At 34.8% G+C, this 15,763-nt stretch overlaps 1 protein-coding gene across 1 annotated transcript in view; it reads left to right on the forward strand.

Moving 5' to 3' along the window:
* GLIS3 (GLIS family zinc finger 3) overlaps positions 1 to 15,763 on the forward strand; it is a 370,368-nt gene that overhangs the window by 291,711 nt on the left and 62,894 nt on the right. The window contains exon 6 of the mRNA XM_049774262.1: positions 1,049 to 1,193. Within this exon, the coding sequence (XP_049630219.1) occupies positions 1,049 to 1,193 (145 nt within the window). The remainder of the gene's footprint in view (positions 1 to 1,048; positions 1,194 to 15,763) is intronic.

Consider the following 15,763-nt stretch of genomic DNA (forward strand, 5'->3'; position numbering starts at 1 on the left):
CAGAAAATTTATACTTGTATGTAATTAAATATTTCAGTTTTTTTCTCATTAATTCCAAAAATTAAGCCACAATTTTTATGGTGAAGGGACTTATTAGTGGTGCGTGGTATCCTCAAAACCATTTATAGTGATGCTCATCCTAGAAGTGTTGGACTGGTGGTTCAGTGTTCCATCGTGCTGCTGTGTCCCAGTGATGTCAGAGGCCACTAGGGGAGGGGCTCAGGGTTTACCAGAGCTACACCAAGGTGCTCGGAAGTCATGGAAATCATGCAGTGACATGGATAGAAATATAAGCCTCACATATCAAGGCATATGCTGTAACTCCTTGAACTATCTTCTTGTTTTGCACCACAAAATTATTTTTCTGATGACTCTTCACATATTCTTTATAGTAATACATTTATGCCTTGATAATTAACATGCTGTAATATAAAATACTAATTGTGTTGTAGTGATGAAATATAGTTCTAAATTGGTTTTGCCTTTTTCCATGTAGCTCACTGTTAGGATTTTGTTGATGATCATGGCATTGGTTTTTTTGCTTAATAATGTTTAATACTATTTTCAAGTTAAACTTGTATAGTTTTATCTAACATAAAATCTATACACATTGAGTCTCCATTGACATTTCTTAATTGTTTCTGAGATATTTTCACAATAGTATTTCTGTATTTTAAAAGCATTTTCCAATCTGAACTAAATATACTTGACTTTGTTTCTGTTATCACTACAAGTTCTGATAAGATACAAAGCAAACAAAAGGAAATACAATAGGAAGCTGGGTTCCCAAAGTGGAAATATCAAGGACTAAAGTCAAATCCGCCCCTAACCACATTTTTCCTGAAGCACCTGCCAAGTGTTATTAAGATTGGTGAAATGACCCCATTGTTGACCCACTGTTAAACTCAATGCCTAAGCCATAGTTATTGCATGATAAATATTCATGAATTGGATTGCACATTAGAACTTTAGAACATGAAGCCTTTCCAGGAAAGAAGTTCTAAGACCAGCTTTTTTTTTTCATTTGTCTTCTCTTTTTATCTCTTAGTTGCGATCCAGCACAGAGCTCCATCCTGACCTGCTCACTGATTGTCTCACAGTGCAGCCCCTGCAGCCGGCCACTTCCCCAAGAGATACTGCTGCTGATGGGGCAGTGGGATGCTCCCCAGGGCCTGCACCTGAACTCTATCCAGGTAATGTCAGCAAAAACAGAGCCAACCACATTAACCACCCTTTTATAGGCACCTCATTCTTTTCAAGTAATGCTCACATGAGGAAAAAAATCTCCTAAGATCAGTCTGCAGTTTTCATTATTACTGGTTAACAAATTGTCCCTTCCCCTAGTCCCAGTTACATATATTCCTCAGCTTAAGCTGGACAACCTAGAGTTTTGTCTCATAAGGAAATGAAGTCAAGTAATGCATTCCCTCTTTAGTTCAGGGACATCTTCCAAAAGCTCAGCACCCCTAACCCTTTCAATTATCTTAATTTTACTAACTTGAAAGAAATACTTCTCCATTTAGAAATTATCAGGCAGGGGCCGGGAAGGTGGCACTAGAGGTAACGTGTCTGCCTTGCAAGCACTAGCATAGGACGGACTGCAGTTCCATCCCCCGGCGTCCCATATGGTCCCCCAAGCCAGGAGCAACTTCTGAGCACATAGCCAGGAGTAACACCTGAGTGTCAAATGGGCGTGGCCCAAAAACCAAAAAAAAAAAAAGAAATTATCAGGCTTCATGTATATTTCTTAATGGCACAGTTATTGACATCTTTGCATTTTAAAAAGAAAGCCCTCGGTTTCTCAAAAAATGTTTATTTCAGTATATTAACTTGTAAGAATGTCTCTTAAGTTTATCAACCACTGGACAAAGGGTGTTGGGGTACAATAGGGTTTGGGGGGCCTGTACTCTCAGATTTGTTTCCTTTTTCCTAGGTTTCAATAATGGATGATACTGTATTTCAAAAATGTTAAGGGTTTATATGCAATAAGAATGTTTTTCCCATTTTCTTAGTCTGTGTTTCTGTGCATTTTTACATGATATAGTGGTGATGTTCTTATGACAGTTAATTATCTACCTCACATATAGAAAGCTCTTACTTTATGCCATGGTTATGAGAACAAATATTCCACCAGTTTCACAGTCAAAGCAATGGGAATTTTCTATTTTCTGTGTATTTCAACTCCTGTCCTAGCCTCATCTGATTCCATTGTCATGTTTAGCAACTGGCTATCTTTTTTCTTTTTAAAAGTACTAATAAGTCATAAAGAACTAATAATTTATAGGTGTGTCATAGTGTAATATAAAAAAAGATATTATTGTATTATTTTTAAGGTCAACAGTTCTCCATTGACCCAAACTCACAGGAAAGGGCATAGAAAATTTAAAGAAATTCATTCATCTAGTCACCTTTCATATTTTTATACTGTCAATGGCATTGTGTCTGTCACTTTGAATACTTACTTTATGAAATAACAGAGCTTCTCATTTTTGAGATAGTACAAAACTTATTTGAAGACTGACTAAATCTTATAGGGGTTTCAGGTACAGATAGATACTTAGTCATGAGACAAGTCATTTACAGAGTTATCAACAAGCAAATTTTGTGTTATGTATACTTAGTGTGACTTATTTTTATTTTCCCAAACAAGATAAAATAAATAAACAAAATTTAAATCTGATTTGCCAAATATTTGAGATGAACTCTAATATGTGACATGAATTGTAATAATCAAATTAACAGTTAAAATACCCTTTTAAAATATAGAGACCAGAGACAAAGTACAGTAAGAAAACAGTAAGCTGCTTTCATGCAGCTGACCTCAGTGTGACTTTCTGAATTGTATATGGTGCTCCATGCCCTGCATGAGAAATAGCCTTTAAGCACTAGTGGGCGTGCCCCTTTCCCAATTAAACAAAATTATATATCCTATAGAACAATTTTTAACTACCTTTATACATAAATTCATGATCTTACTAAATGATTGGATTTTAATAACTAAGAGTCATAGCTAAACAGCTAATTAATGTGCCCACCTCCATCCATTTTCAACAGTTTCTGGTGATGAACTAGTCTAATAGCATTAAAATGTCTTTGGAGAGCCATGAGATACTTATGTAGAAAGCATTAGTAACTTTCCTGTATCCCATGTACAACATAGGGCACATTTTTAAAACTTAGGGATCATATTTGTCTTGCTGTGTGTATTTGTGTATGCCTGGAAGTGTTTTTAATATATAAGAGGTTTAGTTTTAAGCTCTTGGTCATTCTGAATGTAATCCTTTTTTGATCATGCAACTTTTTCACATTTGATTTTTAGAAAGGATTTTGAATACATATTTGAGGCTTTAGTTATGGCAGGTGCCTTGCTATGTGGAAAAGGAACATAAGTTGTACAACATCTACAGAGCTTCTTCAAATTGTCTAATATTTTCTAAATTTGGGGGAATATTTAAGACAGGCAGGTAGCCATATTATGCAGTTTTGTCCTGGAATTTAGGTAAACTTATAAGTGAATATTTATCTTCCCTCTTATTTTTTAAAATCACATTTCCCTTAGGTTCTATTTTATCCTTTTTATTTTTGACCTTCTTAGAAAATTGATTATGTTATTTGTGTTGCTGAATATGGATCAGACCCTGAGCACAATCAGCCAGGAAGAAGCACTTGAAAAGCAAGAAATGTTAAATCTTTCTGTTAAAGTTCTATAGATGCACTTGCCGGCAGCATGTGTTCACACCAGTTTCAAACCTGTGCTAAAGATCCAAGAAAGAAGACAAACATTCCCCCTCAACTCCCCACAAAAAAGGAAGGAAGGAAGTCATTCATCTATTCATCTACATAGTTAAATGTAAAATCAGAAGTGTTAAGGCAATTTTCAAGAAGATTAAGACTTGCCTAAGTGGCTAAAGTACTTGGACTTATTCCCTTTATATTCTATTATGCAAAATTTGAGACAATATTTGTTCAATGATTATGAAGCACTTAAACCTTAAAGTTTTCGTAAATGGATTTGTTATAAAAATATCTTGATAGAAATCTGTTGAGTACACAGGGTGTAGGATCAGAAGCAGTTAAATCATTATGATTTATTTTAGACATCACAGTGATTAAGGATTCATGGTTTTGAAGGCCCTAAGATATAATGGTTTTATAATGAAAATTTTTAGTGACTGGGAAACAATGATCTGTAAGAGTACAAGAGATGAAAAATTTACATAACATTTAGTTGAAGAGGCAATTCTGACACATACAAATATTGCAAATCTTTAAACACATTGACATTGGGTTCCTTTTATTGTAACAAACTTTCAGGTTGGTTAAAAGAGAGTTTGATTGGAAGAGATTGCTAGAAAAGACTTTTTTCGTAAACAAAAACAGTGTCCCAGGTTAAAGCAGGTAAATATCACTTGAGACCAAGCTCAGGATAAGTTTAAATTGAGATGTTTTCTTGACTACTGTTCTGAAAATTTAGAGACTACACAGACTTGCTCCTGATCTAATGTGAGAGCAATTTTGTGTCTGAACCAGAAACCCAGGGCAGTGATTAGCAATTTTTGCAAAGATGGCTCACTTATATTTCCTGCTCTTTTGTTCAGATATTTAATATCCCTTAGATAGCGCACCAGGCCAGTCCATACATTTAAGTGGTTTATCTCAGAATCTAAGGGAAAGTATTTTATAGCTAACAGATCAAGGTGTGAAAATCACTTTCAAGGTTTAATGACTATACAGATCTTCTTGTCAGCATCCATGATCAACTACTGAAGCAAATAAGCAAATTAGTAGTACAGTTAGTGAGTTTGTAAAATCATGAATAGCTTGGACCAGTGTCTCATCTTGGCAGAGTCCAAGGCACTAATAAAGAATGTTCAGTGAAAAAAATGTCTTCCCCATGAGTGACCACAAGTTTTATGTCTCCTCCAAAAAATCTGCAATACATAGTCAACAAAAAATGACCTTTGCAAGTATTTCTTATGAGTATACCATGTTTCTATTTAGTTGAAATTTTTGAGTCTCACAGAAGTTACCCATCAAGTGAAGAGTCAACACAAAGAAAATAAGGAAATGCAGAAATAAGGATATTTTATTGGTAGCACACTCAGTGAGTTATAAAATAACTAGCATGTGCTGGCATCCTGTTGAATTTTCCTAATTATAAATAAAACTAAAATTTAGAGGTAAAATATTAAATTCTATGTGTAGATATTACAGGGAATGGCAGAAGAAAAGTAGACCTTTTTGAGGGGTAGATAAGCAGTATGGGAGCCCTAAATAGTCATTCCCCTTTCTTTACCCTCTAATTCAAAGAATGAGAGCTTCTCTCATTATATTATGTTTTTATAATAACTATACCATAGTAAATTTATAGTGAATCTACTATACCTTTTGAAATAGCTAAGGTGGTATTTTGATATTATTTTATGCTATATATTTTAATACATTTACTACTCTTTTAAGCTATACTCAGTATAGCTTACAGAGTTTTAGGAGGCAGTAATATTTTTATATAAAAGTGCCTCAGAGTCTATTTTCAAAAAGTTGTTGTTAATTGGGGACTTTATAAGAAGGTCTAATTTGACAAACAAATGTTACAATGGGTTGAACTTTATAGGAGAGTTATGAAGATTAAATAATATGACTCAACAAAATTTCTTTATAAGCTTTAGAGCACAGAGCCAGAGCCATAGTATGGTGAGTAGGGTACTTGCCTTACACCTGACAGACCCAGCTTCCATCCCTGACCACCCAGATGGTCCTCTAAGCCCTACCAGAAATGATCCCTGAACACAAAACCAGAAGTAACTCTGAGCACACCCAGGTGTGCCCCCCTCAAAGAACAAGATAAAGAGCTTTTTTAAAAAATGCAATAGTTATTACTTGCATTATCTCCAAAAGCACTGCTTTTGATGGAATTCATTAGAAGTGAAAAAGGACTTGAACAACTTGGATTTGTTAGTGTACAGAAGATGGAGACAGGGTACAAAAGAGGTTTAAAAGCTAACATTTGACTCTAATATCTTTGTCATACTTTTTCTTATGCTGTCTTGAGTTGCTGGAAAAATGTTGTACTATTGCTATGAACATCTGGTTTGTCCATCAGGTTAGGTGGGAGATTCAGTGAATACAGACACTTTTCTATTATAATAACAGGTAGATTTAAATCTAGCTTAAAGGTGAGGCCTTCTAGAACTTGTGCCAGTTCTTTAGTGTATGTTGAGTCACCTGCAAGTCTTGTGAAAATACAGAGTACTGGAACCCCACCCCCTACTTTCTTATTTCATAAAACTGAGTGAGCCTCAAGAATTTTCATTTCTGCCAGGTGTTTCTAATAAGTTCTTAGGTGACACTGTGCTGCCGGCCCAGAATCCAGTTACTTTGAAGACCAGTTCTGTGGATCATAAAATGTGAGACTGATTTCAAGCAAACCTTGACTCAACTTTAGAAGTTACAGTAATAATTGCCCCTAATTAACTGGATGGGTCAGGACAGAAGGGAAGAATTACTTTACAATATACACATATATGGTAATTTATGCATATGTAATATATATGATAACTCACCACATTCATCATTTTTAATTTTTATGTAGACACTATAATTTGCAACGCTGTTTATAATAGATTTTCAAGACCAGAGGAGAGATAGTACAGCAGCTAAGCATAGGTTCAAGTCCTGACACCATATTAAGGTCCCTTGAGCACTGCTATTAGTGATCATTGAGTAAGAACCAGGTGTGCTCCCTGAAAAATACAGTACAAAATCCAAACCCAATACCAGTATCAGCAGCCCTCTACCAATGTCTCAAGGTTCTCACCTCCTTAGCAAATTTATGTCTTACAAATAATTGTTATAGTTCAGATTTCACGTCTACAATAGTGTGGGCTTGACATATACAGTTAGCTCACCTCTATATTATCTAAATATTGAAGGTGATCAATGTCCCGGTTTTACCACCAGTCTGCCTCTTTCTCTCTGATTCCTACCCCTCAGTTCTCACTTCTCTAATCCAGAGCCAGGGGGTTGACCAATTTGGTGCTTTTCATTCTCTTGTTTGTTACACTTTGAAGCACGGATAGGGGGAATATCCTGTATATGTCCTCTCTGACATACTTCACTTAACATGACATCCTCTAGTTCCATTCAAGGTACGTAAGAGGGCATAATTTTTTTCTTCCTGTGGACACATAATATTCCACATAATAGTCATTTTCATCTTATAATTTTATATTTCCATTATTGCTCAATAAATTAATGAATTAATAAAATAAAAATAATTTAATTTTTAAAAATTTGTTTTGTTTTGGGGCTACACCAGCAACACTCAGGGGTTATTTCCTGGCTCTGCACTCAGAAATCGTTTCTGGCAGGCTTGGGGGACCATATGGGATGCTGAGGAAAAACCCAGAACCAAACCCAAACCTTGGGTCAGCAGTGCAAAAGGCAAATGTCCTACTACTGTGCTATCATTCCAGCCCCATAATTTAAAAAATATTTAATGGAGAAAAATTTTTCGTATGATGTGATGGAGCTCTGCCTACAAAAGATAATTTAATGGTGTGACTGATATTCTGTACATTTGCAATCATAAATAGAAAAATACTTCTCTACTCTTAAAATTAAATGCTCACAAAGGTGATGAAATAGACAATAATAAAATAATTGGTCTGTGATATTTCTATTTTTCTTAATGGAACACACATAGATGATATTAAGCTTGTCCTCCTACACCAATGTTATTATGCCACTGCTTATATTTTGATTAAGAGTGAGATCTCATAACCACCCAACCAAAGAAAATTAAAATTCCTATTCCCAGCCAGCACCCAGCACATTTGTATCTATGTAGCTAATGTTAATGACTTTCTATGTTTGCAATCTGCTTAATTCGGTGCTTCAATTTTCCATATCTACTTACTTCCTTGTATTCATGTTAGTTTTTCACGCAAGATTAAGCTGAATTACTCAGTTTACATCATAGACAAGTTTTTGCTGTAAAAATATTTCTGTGAGTGAGCAAAACACACCTCATGGCATAGGAAAGGAAAGTGAGGCTGGGAAATTGTAGCTTTATTATCATTGTGCAAGTATTTGGTTATTTCTATATCATTATTTCTCCTGTTTTTCTCATTGCATTTTGTTGGCATTCAGTTAAGGTGTGAGAAGGAAAGGTATTTTCATTGAAGTATATGCTAAACTAGTTTTAAGAAACAACTGGATGACAAGACAGATAATTCAGATAAGAGTTTCTAGAATGCGGATCTAAGAGTTTTTGTGATTAGGAAGTTAGGAGTTTTAACTTCTGAGTCTCAGTTCTGAATTATGTTTTTTTTTTGGGGGGGCCACACCCGGCGGTGCTCAGGGGTTACTCCTGGCTGTCTGCTCAGAAATAGCTCCTGGCAGGCACGGGGGACCATATGGAACACCGGGATTCGAACCAACCACCTTAGGTCCTGGATCAGCTGCTTGCAAGGCAAACACTGCTGTGCTATCTCTCCGGGCCCCTGAATTATGTTTTAATTGAACTTTCTTCTAGAGGAATAAGCTATTTTTCCATGTGTAAACATAAAGAAGCTGTAATGTATATATTTTAGGTTATTAGTAGTCAGAGTGAACATTTATTTTCTTCTTTTTTTTTAATTTTTATTTTGACCATATTGGCTTACATATCTTTCACAGTAGTATTTTAGGTACATATTAACATTGAATCAGGGGAATACCCATCACCAAATTTGTCCTCTCCCCACTACCCCCGTTCCCTTCTGCAACCTATATCCCCTACCATTAACCCCCGGGCTGCTAGAGTAAGTGGTCCCCTCTGTGTCTAGCTTACTATTAGTGATCATATATTTGTTTGTGAACATTTATTTTTTTTTACCTGAAGGATAACTGAAAAAATACTGAGAATAGGATAAAAATTTTAAGGACATTTTTGAGATAGTTTAACTATTACTTGTCATGTTTTGCCATTAACAGTAATAAGAGAATAAAAACAATTTGCACCTGGTATTTTAAAAGGAAGATGGTACTATAGAATTGGTTAATTCCTGGAGACCTGCAGTACTAACCCCAAAATAGACTTTTACAGTATCTTCTTCATTATGTATTCATATTAGTTTTTCATTTACCCTCTTCAGGTGCTTTGGCTGTGATGCCAGTATTTAATAATTCCTAAGAGCAGGCATTGATCATACATTACAGCTGCCTAGCTTTCCTATAAAAATGCCAAGCACTAGTCTCACCTTCATGATACCATTGCTTTTTCTACCTATGTTTTTACTTCAGTCCTTTTATCCTCAGAAAATTTAGCAGTCCTGTGAACATCTGGCTTCTTCTCTGATATCCATCAACTCTCATTTTAGAATTGAATGTTCCTCTAGTAAGGCTGGATAGTATCTTCATAAGTCATATTACTTACCATGTTTTATACAATCCTTTGATCATCTGGGTAGCTTATCTCACCTCAGATAAAACATTTACAAATGGAAATATTACTTCTTCTAACCCAAGTGTACTTACCTCTTCTTGACATCATTTGGTGAATTAAATGTCAGAGTGCTTAGTACATATTAAATGTTCAACATCTGTTAGCCATTATTGTTATTGCTTTTATCTAAATATCAAGAAAAATACATGTTTTGGTTCTGTAAAGCAAATACTGGGAACAGGTGTTTCAATACTCACCACTACCATTATTAAGGAAAGGGAGAAAATGTGTAAACCTGTAAAAGTTAGAAAGTTAGTCACAATCACTTAGTTCAATAATTGAAAATGGGAAAGTGTTAATAAAACCAAGAAGTTGAAATTGTGTTTTGATGGATACTAGAGCTTCAGTATTCAAAATAGTTTGATATTTTGGGGTTTTGGAGTTTTTGAAATAGCGTGCAGGAAGAATGAGGAACTTAATTATTCTAAGCTCCAATTCTGGCTTCTCGTTTGCTAGTTTGGGGAATCACTTTTTTTTTTTTTTTGAGGAGTTGTGAGAACTGAATGAGAATTTTTATTTCATACAGTCCTCAAAATGATAAAGGCTCAATTCGTAGTGTTTTTTTTTAATTTTTTTTATCTTTGTTTTAAAGCTTAGAGAATTACTCATAAAGCAAGTTGATAACTGTAAAGGAACAGGACACCTTCTAGCCATTATTTTTAGTGCTGGATGCTCCTACTGGGAATTCAAAAATAGCTGTCCCAAGATAAAAAGGCTTCAACTCAAGATGAGAACTTGGAATTCCCATATTCTGAGGCTCATTTTAAAATCTGAAAATTAGACATTTTCTTCTGCTACCATGAATAGTAGAACTATTTTTAAACTGGTCATTGGAGTACCAATGTGCTTGGTTGAAAATGAACTTAATCAACAATGAATCAGCTCTAGTGAGGAAAATAAATGAAAGAAATAAGATGGATGGCCTGCATCATCTTAGTTTACAAGCTTTATGTGGGCCTTCTGAGGCATAACCTTTGGTCTTCTTGACATCATTTTGTAAATACACTCCCCCAGGACATGTCATTTATCTCACAATATATTTCAAGGTGTCTTGAAAATATTCTTTTTTTTTTTTTTTTTTTTTTTGGTTTTTGGGCCACACCCAGCAGTGCTCAGGGGTTACTCCTGGCTGTCTGTTCAGAAATAGCTCCTGGCAGGCACAGGGGACCATATGGGACACCGGGATTCAAACCAACCACCTTTGGTCCTGGATCGGCTGCTTGCAAGGCAAACACCGCTGTGCTATCTCTCCGGGCCCGTTGAAAATATTCTTGATCATTTACTTAATGCAAATCTTTTTTTAATGTCTCAAAACTATTTTCGAGTCTTCTCAATGTTGTCTTAATAATTTTCATTCAACAGATAATACCAAAGGCAAAAAAATGCAACCTCCTGGCTTACTGTTTTTTGTATGACATGAAAGCCAGAAATGATTTTAAAATTTTAAATATAAACTATAAATAGTCTACTATAGTATTATTAATAGGTTAGAATCAAAGACTTTTGTATCCCATTATTTGCAGAGCTTGACATGCCTTTTATTTGGGCTTTTATAGAAAAAGTTTGCTAAGGAGCTTCCATGAATTTGTCCAAAACTTTGTTAAAATTCTATAAATACAAATAGATTATTGACCTTCAGAATATTTTAGATTTTAAATCATTAATTAGAACTCTGCCAGAATTTGGGTTTAGAACTAGATTAGAACTAGGGATGTTCTATATCTCCCCAAGTTAGTGTCTCTCATTAAATGAAATTTTTGTGATCAACTAGACTCATCACATGGCAAGCAGAGATCTGCAGAGACTGCTTGGGCAATAGGGAAAAATTTGAAACCTGATCCATGTTGCTTTTTCTGCTGAAGAAGTTCCCTAAAAACAGGCGATTCACTTCTAGTCATGAGAAGACCAAGGTCAGCCAAAGTATGAGGTAGTACAGTCAGTTATATTCCACACAAGTTTCTTTTTTCTTAAGAAAGAGTCTCAAATTCTGAATATTAAGGATTGTTTTCTAAATTCAGGCCTCTTGTAGACATATAAATCAACACCTAAGAGGAAAGCGAAAGATAGAACTAACAATCTTTATGATAGCATTTGGTCATATTCCAATAGGAAAGATGCTACTCTTTCTGAATTACATTTTCCTTCTAAGTACATTTTCTTCTCACAAGTAATGTCTTCTAAGTAGTCATACTTAGAAGCACCTAAAACAAAAATAAAAAGAGCATCCACTCTGGACAAATTGTCAATAAAGAAAAAAGAGGTGAGTCAAAACAAACTTCAAAGATGAAGTCAGAACAAAACCAACTCTCTCATTTATATGATTTTTGTCCAAGATTAGTAATAATTGCAGAGTTTGATTCTCTGGTGTAGAAAAATTCCCCCGAAAGGCTATTCGTATTCCATTTCTATAAGCTAATAAAGAAGAGGTTTTTTTTTTTTTTAGTTTTGTTATGTTTTGTTTTATTTTCAGAAAGTTCTGAATTGATAAGTAAGGCCATAGTTTTGCTAAAATACCACTGTATTTCAAATTGAATGGGCTATGTATGATAAATGTATGTTTCCAAGAGGTCTTTTCAATGTTTTCATAAGACACATGGAAGTAGGGGCCAGAGTGGTATACAGCAATGGGGCACTTGCCTTACATGCAGCTGACCCAGGATGGACCTCAGTTTGATCCCTGGCGTCCCACATGGTCCTCAAAGCCAGAAGCCAGGAGCAATTTCTGAGTGCATAGTCAGGAGTAACCCCTGAACATCATTGGGTGAGGCCCAAAAAACTAAAAAAAAAAAAAAAAAAAAAAAAAAAGAGTAAATGTTAAGTAAACAAATCCTGTAAATTTTTACTACAATTTTGTGGGTCTTTTGTAATTACAAAAGCCAAACTTTATTTTCCAAGAAAGAGATGCATAACATTTCTGTCAGAGCTTCCAGAAACAGTTTGCCATCCTTTCTCCATTTTATTCTTTCTTTCGGCTTTCCAGCTCTTTCTAAAATGGAGTACGGCATTACATTCAGGTAAAACCAAATTACAGTGTAGTCTCAGTTATTTCCTTACTCAGAAATTGACTTTTTGTATAATTAACTCTCAGATGGTAAGAAAGATAAGTATGAGAAATGAGGTTAGATATTTCATGCATTGTCTGGAAAGACCCAAGAGGACTGCATAAAATGTTGGTTCTAGAGAAGTAGTGGAGCTGCCAGCTTATGCTATTTTCTTTTAACAAAATGTCTTTGTTCTTAAATGCAGATCTTCAGGAATTTTTCATAATAAGAAGTTAATTATACTTGGTATTTTAGAATATTTGATGGTAACCTTTGACATTGATGTAGTTATCAGCCTTTAGCATTACATGGTAGCTTAGTACTTTCCAGAAAGTCATGTACATATGTATCCACTTCCATATACTATTAGCTTCTTCCTTGTCTATAAATCCACTTGCATGATGCAAAATATAATTGGGCAGCTTACACAGAAGGTTGGAGCTCATATGGGAATATCTGTTAGTAAGAGAACCTGAATATTCATGTAATTGTCCGTACTTCAATAAATTTTCATTTTACCTTATTTACTTCTGTTCCCTAGTGAACAACAGCACTCTAGAACTCAAAACTAATAGGCATGTCTTCAGAGTTGTATTTGCTCTTAACTTAATATTAATAGAATGTTTCTTTAGTACATTTGTTTACCAGTTGCTGTGTACCTCTTCCCTCAGGTGATATGTTTTCTTTGTCTTAGTGTACAGGTGACAGGAACTATTGTTTGCCATAAATTAGCTTAGGGTAGCATGTCAAGGGTGTACAGTGGTATCATTTTCATCTAACAGTCATTAGATCTAGTTGAGAAGAAGTTGTTTAATATCCACTTATTCAGGTGGCTGGATAATGATACGCTACACTGTAAAATTAAGGAGAAAGGATGAGGGGGAGACAGGCAGACAGAATAGAGTTTTAAGGATTTGCAGTATTAAAATTATTCATGCCTCAAGGAGAAGAAAAAGATTACAGAGATGACTCTGCAAACTCTAAAGAGTTTTTTTTTTCTTTTTCCTGATAGGGATAGAATGTGGAATGATAAAGACAGAAGGTAAGGTTGAGAGTTCTCAGCCTTGAGAAGGAAAGAAAAAATAATTAAACATACTCGCAGATAACAAAATGCAGTTACCTTCAGCATCTCTCCCAGTCTTGTCTTGAGTTAACCTTTATGCAAACCTCCTAAGTAACCTCATAGGAGAAGTTTTTTGTTAATTTAGGCCAGCAGAGGATTTTCCCATCAAATGAGCAAAATGAAGTTGTTCTAGGATTGAGGTGCAGTAATGTGGGAGGTATTGAAGGCCTAAATTGTGTCCCCAGTATTAGGGATGCAAATTCCAGGTAATTCTAATATTGGTCATTTTCTTTAGAATGACTAAAGGGAATGTCTTTGAAATGTTGAAAATTAATCATGGTTGGATCTTTACGTTCTTGGAGAAACAAACTAAAAAAGTGCTGAAAATGTAAAAATACTTCAAGACAAACTAAGCTTCAAGAGGGACAATTGTGTTGACATTTCAGTAACAGCCCATTTTCGCTCCTTAATGAAGTGCAGTCATGCATGAAAATGGCTTGTTATCTGCTAAACTAAAACACATTATGAATTGTAACTCAAAGTTGTGCATTACTCCAGTAAAACAAAGTACATACATTTTAATCCTCTGACGATTCAATCACTGAACAAACACTTCATTGCAACTTTTATTAGAAAAACTTAAATACAAGTGCTATTTTTTTATGATATATGTATTTCAGCATTTTTATATGGCTGTTCTGGTTTGTAATTCTATAGATCTTCAAGGATAAGACCATACTTTACTGTAGACCTGCCATTTTGGATCAACCTATGCCTTGGACTTCCCTGTCCTATTAGTAATAGTAATACATTTATAACAATATAAATAACAAGAATAATAACAGTTGACTAAACACTGAACCATGATCTAGGGACAGTACTGTGCTTTCTCTATCATATAATTCTCACCATTCAGTGAAGTATTATTTAAAATTACTTGATTTTTAACTCTTAAATTTTTTTAAATTTAAAGTTTAAATTTTTAAATGTTAAGGTTAACTGATTTTTCCAAGATATAATACTAATAATTGGTAATTCTCAGAATAAAACTAGATAGATGTGACTCCTGGTCTGATGAGGCCAAATGAGTCACCATTTACACTGAATGTCAGTGTAATGAGATTCATTTCCCCACTGAAATTATTCCCAAATTCAATTTTTTTTTCCTTAGGAAGAGGTAAATAAGATAGAGGAAAAAGATTAAACCCAACATGTGAATAGGACCTCTTATTCTTTTTAATGTCTCCATAAAAGCTTAGTTAGACTGATTTTGTTGGTTCTCATACTTCTCTGGGAGAAAAATGGTGACTTTATACCTCTTCCTGGTACCTGCCACCAAAGTCTGAACTTTCATTTTTCAAGGTGCCAGCATAAAATCACTCATTATAAATGAAATTACAATTTATGAGAAAGATGGTATCCCCTGTTTCCATTCAGAACAGACCAAGTAAGAAAAGCAGTACCTGGATTTTCTAGCAACCATATATGAATCCAAATGCAGCTTACTTTAACAGTTCAGAGTCTACAGATCTGCAGAATAACTCTTCTTCATGCATTACTGACAGAAACAAGCATGATTTATCCCAGACATTATATTGCTTATGAAACAGGTGTATCTATTTTACAATGCACAAAAACATCCCTCTATGCCTGCCTCTTTCCTAGTAGGTCAATATGTCAATCTGACAAATATCTGACATCATTTTTTCAGGGGGAAATGAATTTCCTATCAATTACCTGATTCCCAACAATTGCTTAATTCCCAACCAATTAAGTTAGCTAATTTTATGATTGAATTAATTTTCAGAGTTGGGAAATTCTCTTCATTCAGAGATCTCAGTGCTTTAGGAGATCAGTAGAAACAAATTGGAATAGCATTTTGCATCCTAACCAGCGCTTTGGCGGTTAAAGCTATCTCTGCATCCACTGGGGGGAATTCCAGTGCCTAGTGACTACAGTCAGCCTTTAAGAGTAAAGTTTACAAAACTTTTGAGACAGTACAACACTATTTGCCCTTTATTAAATCCATCCTATGATTGATAGTCAATTAGAATGTTCGTTAGGGGTATATACTCATTATATTTTAGTTTGTTTTGTTTGTTTTTGTTTTTTGGGCCACACCCGTTAGATGCTCAGGGGTTACTCCTGGCTATGCGCTCAGAAATTGCCCCT

Source organism: Suncus etruscus, chromosome 1 (genome assembly GCF_024139225.1).
Source record: "Suncus etruscus isolate mSunEtr1 chromosome 1, mSunEtr1.pri.cur, whole genome shotgun sequence".
Lineage (NCBI taxonomy): Eukaryota > Metazoa > Chordata > Mammalia > Eulipotyphla > Soricidae > Suncus > Suncus etruscus.